The sequence below is a fragment of the Mizuhopecten yessoensis genome, unplaced genomic scaffold, assembly GCF_002113885.1.
Source record: "Mizuhopecten yessoensis strain PY_sf001 unplaced genomic scaffold, ASM211388v2 scaffold815, whole genome shotgun sequence".
Classification (NCBI taxonomy): Eukaryota; Metazoa; Mollusca; class Bivalvia; order Pectinida; family Pectinidae; genus Mizuhopecten; species Mizuhopecten yessoensis.
In genome coordinates this window covers 190,991-198,318 of record NW_018403735.1, presented here as the reverse complement: position 1 = coordinate 198,318, position 7,328 = coordinate 190,991, and the positions used below count along the sequence as shown (strand labels likewise).

Here is a 7,328-nt window from a genome sequence, read left to right as displayed (position 1 = left end):
CCACAAAGGAAGTTAGACATTACAGTAACCTAGAGATTGAGAAAAATGGATCACAATGGTAGTTAGATATTACAGTAACCTAGAGATTGAGAAAGATGGATCACAAAGGTAAGTTAGACATTACAGTAACCTAGAGATTGAGAAAAATGGATCACAATGGTGGTTAGATATTACAGTAACCTAGAGATTGAGAAAGATGGATAACAAAGGTAGTTAGACATTACAGTAACCTAGAGATTGAGAAAGGTGGACCACAAAGGTAGTTAGACATTACAGTAACCTAGAGATTGAGAATGTTTTGTTATCAACTGCTACACCACTGCTTAATCTTCAGAACCACAACTCTATTTTTTAGTACCAGCATCAAAACTCCCATTTCTTAATTATTCACTAGAAACTCGCATCAACAATTGTCTCCTTATCATCTCCAGTACTTAATTATATGAATATCTGCTCAACAACTAGTCCTGAACTCCTTTCCTTAGTATCAGCATCACATTTCCATTCCTTAAGTATCTGCTCAGCAACTTAAATCCTGTATTATCTGCTCAGCAACTTAAAACCTGTATTATCTGTTCAACACCTCAAGTGTTCTATTATCTACTAAACAATTCTAGTCCTGTATTATCAGCTCAACAACCCAAATCCTGTATTATCAACTCAACAACTCAAGTATTCGTTTATCTAATCAACAACTCAAATCCTGTATTATCTACTCAACTCAAATCCTGTATTATCAGCTCAACAACTCAAATCCTGTATTATCTACTCAACAACTCAAGTATTCTTTTATCTACTCAACAACTCAAATCCTGTATGATCACCTCAACGACTCAAATCCTGTATTATCTACTCAACAACTCAAGTATTCTTTTATCTACTCAACTCAAATTCTGTATTATCTGCTCAATAATTTAAGTCCACTTTTATCTTCTCAACAACTCAAATCCTGAATTATCAGCTCAACAACTCAAATCCTGTATTATCTGTTCAACAACTCTAGTCTTGAATTATCTTTTCAACAAATCTTGTCCCGCATTATCTACTCAACAACTAAAATCCTGTATTATCTACTCTTTTATTTTCTTCTAGATAACCCTAGTCCTTTAATATCTGCTCAACAACTCAAATCTTGTAATATCTTCTCTACAAATCTAGTCCTGTATTATCTGCTAAACAACTCCAGTCCTGTATTTGCTCAACAACTCAAATCCGTTATTATCTGCCAAACAATTCTAGTCTTGTATTATCTGCTGAACAACTCCAATCCTTTATTGGTTGCTCAAGTTATAATAATCAAGTCGATAGTAATAATTGAAGGTCACTCTTCTTCAAATGTTTATTCATAGTTCATATTGTGTTTTTGGTAACACACATGATTTAATACTACATATATGTTTTTTTGGGTTTTAAAACAGTATTTGTTCTATGTATTTCAGCAAAAGAAGCAGTAACCAAGAAGAAATCCTGATGTTTCTATGAATAGACTTATTTCATATTTAAATAAGCAAGTGATGATTGGTTGTGGGTACAGCCAGACTACAGTACTAGTGATGGATGGTGGGGGTGAGGTCAGGGGTCGCCCTCTGAGGCACGTTAGGTCAAACCCGGATTCCACAGTTAACAGCTTCCTTGGTTGTTGTGTTCTCATTATAAAGTCTTTGTCATTGTTACCCTGGCTCAGCAGTTACTTGAAATGTACACATGGTAGACAATTTCAGTATCTAGATTCATTGTAACTCTTAAATACTAAAACAGTTAAACAATATGTATACTTTATTTTCTAATATTTCAAATACATTTTCAATGTCTAGATTGTTAGAGGAAACAATGATGTTGATATTGCTGTACATCAGATTCCCTAGATAACTTACTCTCAATCAAGGGATGATATTTTCTTTGAATCCCAGACGAGGTAAAGCTGAATGTTCGGTTTTGCAAAATATCATACTGAGATAGACGTAGTTCTTAAGCAACAGTATGTGATTTTTTTTCTCATGTTTCTAAAAGTGAACTTTTTATCAGACAAGAATAAATGATCTGAAAAACAGAGATATTTCTATCCAGAGCAATCGGCATTTGAAAACAAAATCCAGCTTTGGCATCAAACACTGATGTCATCACTGACATGAGATACTCACACTGGTCATGGATATCCTACGAGATTTCCTATTCTGTGGCATGGGAAATTATATTGATAGTATATTGCATCAGCTTGTTTGTGTCAAAATTAATTTACTGAATCATATGCAATACTCCTAGTGGCTTTAATACTTTGTTATATCCATATCCGTATGAAAAGGGCACTGTCACATTGATTTGCACCCCAAAAAAATGTATAAAACACGTTTGAGTCTAAGCTTAAATTTTGACCCTGACTATCACAAACACTTTTGAGTCTGTGTTAGATTTGAACACCTTCTATCACAAACACTTTTGCATCTAAGCTTAGATTTGTACTGTGACATAGTTTGAATGTATTGAAAATTAAGCTCAAAATTCAGTTGAGGCAGACTTACAGAAAGTCTGTGATATATTAAGGCACGGATATTTAAAGTTTTTGAAAATATACCAGGAACTTGTAGTTATGTTGGAAGATAATCCCCACCAATATATAAATACGTGTATAAGAAACTATGTTTGTATACTGTTGTTGCCTTGTAATTTAATTATCATGCATTCAATTCAAGGCTTACATGTATGTTTTGTAGACTGAAGTAATGAAGCACTATGATACAAGTTTCATGTAAGGTAGATGATATGCTAAAGTGCTATGAATTAGTCTTATATTTGGTACATTAATGAGGTACATGCTATAGGTCTTACATCAAACATAGATGACTATGCAATCTAGGCACCAAAATAGATGAAATTATCAGATTTTTTTGTTGATTTTTTTTTTACTTCTTGCAAGTTTTATGCATGTGCAGTTTTCTATGACAAGAGTAGTTGATCATTCACCAAATCTTTCCAAACTCCAAAGTCTCTTTGTAAGAGGTCCACATTGTGAAGTGTGAGCAATTTAACTTTTACACAACAATCTAAAAAAGGTTATTAATCATGTTGTAAATCAATTATTATATCAGGACCAAGTACATCTTATTTAGGATATATTCAAATGTATGGTGAAAATTGAAAACTCCCTGGTATACTGACAATTTTGTTGGGTCATTGCTTGTTCCAATGTACAATTCTCCTTTAATTAAATTCATTTAAAGAGCTGTGTTCTGAATGTATTAATGAAATGTTTGGAAGACATTTCCTCAAATGAAGTGCATGTCCATGCGTCGTTAAGGAGTAGAATTGCATTATTAACTGTATGGAATCTATTACCCTTATAAATCATGTTCATATTAATGTTTTCTGTGAAAATAAGATAACTGTTAATTACCATGGTGGTCAAGTGCTATATTAAAATATTTCGAGTTTATTTTGATAGTTTGCCTTGTCATTTTTATATCCCCTGCATGAAAGTTAGGGGGGATATACTGGAATCACTATTTCTCTGTCCGTCCATCTGTAGACAAAATATTGTACCTCCTACTCCTAGGTTTAAGCTCGCATTTTGATGTAACTTTGCACACATGTTTTCCCTCAAATGAACTTGTCTCTCAGAACGCCATAATGTTCCTTCAATATTTACCAGTAATGGCCCTCGACTTTTGTAGACGGTACATTACATTACTGAAATGGCTAATTATCTCGGAAACAGTAGGTATATATACATTGGAATGTTGTAGGCATTAATGATTCTACTGACAATGTTCTGAGGTTGAGGGTCAGAGGTCGTGAATGAATTACTATTACTGAAATAGCTAATTATCTTGGAAATTGCAGGTATTTTGTATACATTGGAATGTTGTAGACATTATTGCAAGCTAATCTACTGACAAACTCCCTAGATCTTGGGGTCAGAGGTCAAAGGTGGCACAAATTATGTTACAGAAATGGCTTATTATTCTGAAACGGCAGGTATTTTGTATACACATATACATAGGAATATTGTAGGCATTATTGCTAGCTACTCTACTGACAAACTCCTGAGATTGTGGGGTCAGAGGTCAAAGGTCACAAACAAATTCTGTTACTGAAATGGCTAAATATCTCGGAAACAGGTATATTGTATACACATATACATTGAAATATTGTAGGCATTAATGCAAACTACTGACTACTTGAGTGGTCGTGGGGTCATAGGTCAAAGATCATGCATGAATTATGTTACTGAAATAGCAAAATATCTTGGAAATGTCAGATAACGAAACGTTCTTTTTACACAGCCAATAATGTGACGTTTCGATGACTAGTATGATAGGAACACTGTCGCCTTCATCAGACAAATGACCAGTGAAGCGTATGCACACAAAGGTGTTAAATGTGTACGAGTTGTCCACAAAACCGATGTCGATTCGACTACCCTGTAAGCGTATGTACAATAGTTGTTATATATGTACCGAAACGACTCAATTCAGCTATGCTTTGTTAATACTTGGTCATAGATGTGCAAGTCTTTGAGCCCCCTCATCCCGATTTAGAACTGGCCCACTGCAGTGTATCCAGATTGCTTCCTTTTTCTGCTGCTTGAACAGATTGCTCTCTCTGTCCAAAACTTTGGAGTTATCCCAGTCAATCACATGATTTTTCTGTGAGGCATGGTCTGTGATTCCCGATTTATTTATCTGGGACTCCGACTGCTTCATTTCTGATCTGGTGAATTTCCTACCTACTTGGGTTTCGGTGTCTTTCCGGTGTTCACCAAGGCGGACCCCAAATAGCCTTCCAGTCTCTCCAATATATGATGTGCCACAGTTTTTGCATCCAATTTTGTATACACATTCTGCGGCGTTTTATCCTATTGTAGGCATTAATGCAAGCTACTCTACAGACTAACTTTCTTATTTAAAGCAAAAAGTTAAATTGAACCAGTTTACCTTCAGCACCTAGGAGAGCAGCACCTTTAATTGTATAACTTCTGATGCCGAAGGGCTAAGGATGTTATCTCTTTTAATTGATTATATTCTGCCCAGCAATTAAAGGCAAAATCATGCGATTTGAACCCTTAACTATAACCCTCAGCTAAGAGTCAGCAACTTTATTTGTGTAAGTCCCTAAGAAGCATGCGTGCATCAGTTTAGTTGAAATCTGTCAAGTAGTTCGGAAGTAAATGTCATTTAAAGCAAATCAGCCAATTTTATCCCTTTTACTCCACCCCTCGGACCAGTGTCGGTCTTTATTTGTATAACTTTTGATCCCCTTGGCCTAAGACTGCTAGCACCAAAATTGTGTTTATTTCTGGCAGTACTTTATGAGATGTATCTCAAGTCTTATAACATACAAACACATATCATTGAGAATGTTTTAATCAACTGTTACAAGTTCATAAAAATTATCAGATATAATGCATGTTCTTGCATAAATCACAAGTAAAAAGAAATAACAGGTATAGGGTTTTTATCTTATACATTATGTGTTACAATACCAATTAGGTTAACATATAATCTATCAATATTTCATTCACGTTACATAGGTACCATATCTGTGTTTTCTAACCAGTATATCAGCTATAGATGACATCTTCAATCAGTAGATACATGTTACTGATACTGAAGACATCACCAAAAAGAATATACCTGCTAAAGAAGACATTTCCAACCAGTAGCTAGAGCAGACATCTGTAACTTAAATATTTGTGACTATGCTTGAAGTTCCTGAAATAATGCTATAAAATATCTAATTTATTCCACTGGTGGCGATGAATTAGAATTATATTCCAGTATAGAACATCTCACAAAGTTCAGAGCACGATTCAAATACCCTTATTACCTTGTATCAATTATCACAACACTGATAAAATCTTTCAATCTAACATACATCATCATTATATAATTTACTGTGGTGTAGCAATAACAAAACAGATTCAAATCTTTCCCCAAACATCGATCAATATTATAAGATATCATTCACTCTTACTCATTTTTTTCATCCTAACACACATTAAGGACATATACCACCTTATGAATAGTTGTTTGGTTCTGGAAAATCAACTGACAACACATTTAAAGATACAAAGCATTTATTGATAACACCTCAGGCAGTTCTGAATTAGACAGTGCGTGTAAGGGAGATAACTCTACTATTATTCAAGGTGTCGGATATGTTGGATATAATATATCCTTAACAGTAAATAAACTCCTGTAATGAACATGGTCCAATTGCTTCACCCTAATAAACAGTTCTACCGGAAAGTTAGCTTTACAGCAGTTTAACAACACTGTTAGAAGTCAGCACTAGAGGGAGCTGTTGTCAGGATTCACCCTGTGTTCCCTTCAGGTACCACAATGGACCCTTCTGCACACAGTAATCCTGTAACATAATAGAAACAAAAATGTAGAGTAACGAATCAAACACACGATACATACAGAAATGATACATTTCCTGGTGAAAGAGGTGGTCAGTAAGAGCTATAATTTAACTCGTACAGCAGAATAGGTGTTTTAGTATTAACACGAAAATCAATGTGTATCCAACGAGCATATATGATCTTTTTTAATAGCAAACTTGGTGGTATTAAGTTCTATTAGGAAAATGGTAATTACAGATATACACAATATAATATACACTTTATATATGAACATTGATTTTTTACAGCATGAGTGGTGGAGAAATACAATACACAAAGTCATATTTCTCTGATTGAATTAATGATAATATTCACCAATATGCTACAGAAAGGCATCAAAACAGATTTACATGTTTTGTTATTAAACATGTAAGTTATGTATATGTATGCATATCTACATGATTGTGAAAGAGAAGTGTAAATAAAATAAAGATACATTCCCCCAACCCCAGAGTGGTCAGGTGCAGCCCTTGATACTTTAACCTTGATTTATGTCCACCCATATCAGATGTAGAACATGATGTTACAATCCTAACATGTAACTATAAACTGAATCTGTTTAGGCATTCATGATGCTATGATAGGGTAGCAGTATACAGTAGAGGGTTGTAGCCATGGGTGATATTTTAGTTAAATGGCTAACCCCTGTATAATGATATGTAAAAAAATTATAAAAATAAAACTGTACTAAAATTGGTATAAGCATGATGAAGTGGGCTATGTGAGCTTCACATTTGTAAAAAAGAAAGAAGATTTCTTTGGTTCGAGAATAAAATTTTGGCCATAATCCGAAAGGGTGCGTACACATGAAAAGCTAGCTTTACAGGAGGTAAAATTTTGACAACAGCACACGACGCAAAATTGCAAAAAATCAAGTTTTACAACTTTACTGGGACCCAGATAATTCTGCAACCAGGTAGGTAATCTT

The 7,328-nt window shown here is 34.4% G+C and overlaps 2 protein-coding genes across 2 annotated transcripts in view; one reads left to right on the top strand and one right to left on the bottom strand.

Moving 5' to 3' along the window:
* The window catches only part of LOC110453068 (28 kDa heat- and acid-stable phosphoprotein-like), a 10,421-nt gene extending 6,991 nt beyond the window's left edge, over positions 1-3,430 (top strand). The window contains exon 6 of the mRNA XM_021501897.1: positions 1,440-3,430. Coding sequence (XP_021357572.1) covers positions 1,440-1,471 — 32 coding nt within the window. The 3' untranslated portion in view covers positions 1,472-3,430. The remainder of the gene's footprint in view (positions 1-1,439) is intronic.
* Positions 3,431-5,352: 1,922 nt separating this feature from the next.
* The window catches only part of LOC110453053 (DNA-directed RNA polymerase III subunit RPC5-like), a 20,382-nt gene continuing 18,406 nt past the window's right edge, over positions 5,353-7,328 (bottom strand). Inside the window, exon 16 of the mRNA XM_021501875.1 lies at positions 5,353-6,363. Within this exon, the coding sequence (XP_021357550.1) occupies positions 6,304-6,363 (60 nt within the window). The 3' untranslated portion in view covers positions 5,353-6,303. The remainder of the gene's footprint in view (positions 6,364-7,328) is intronic.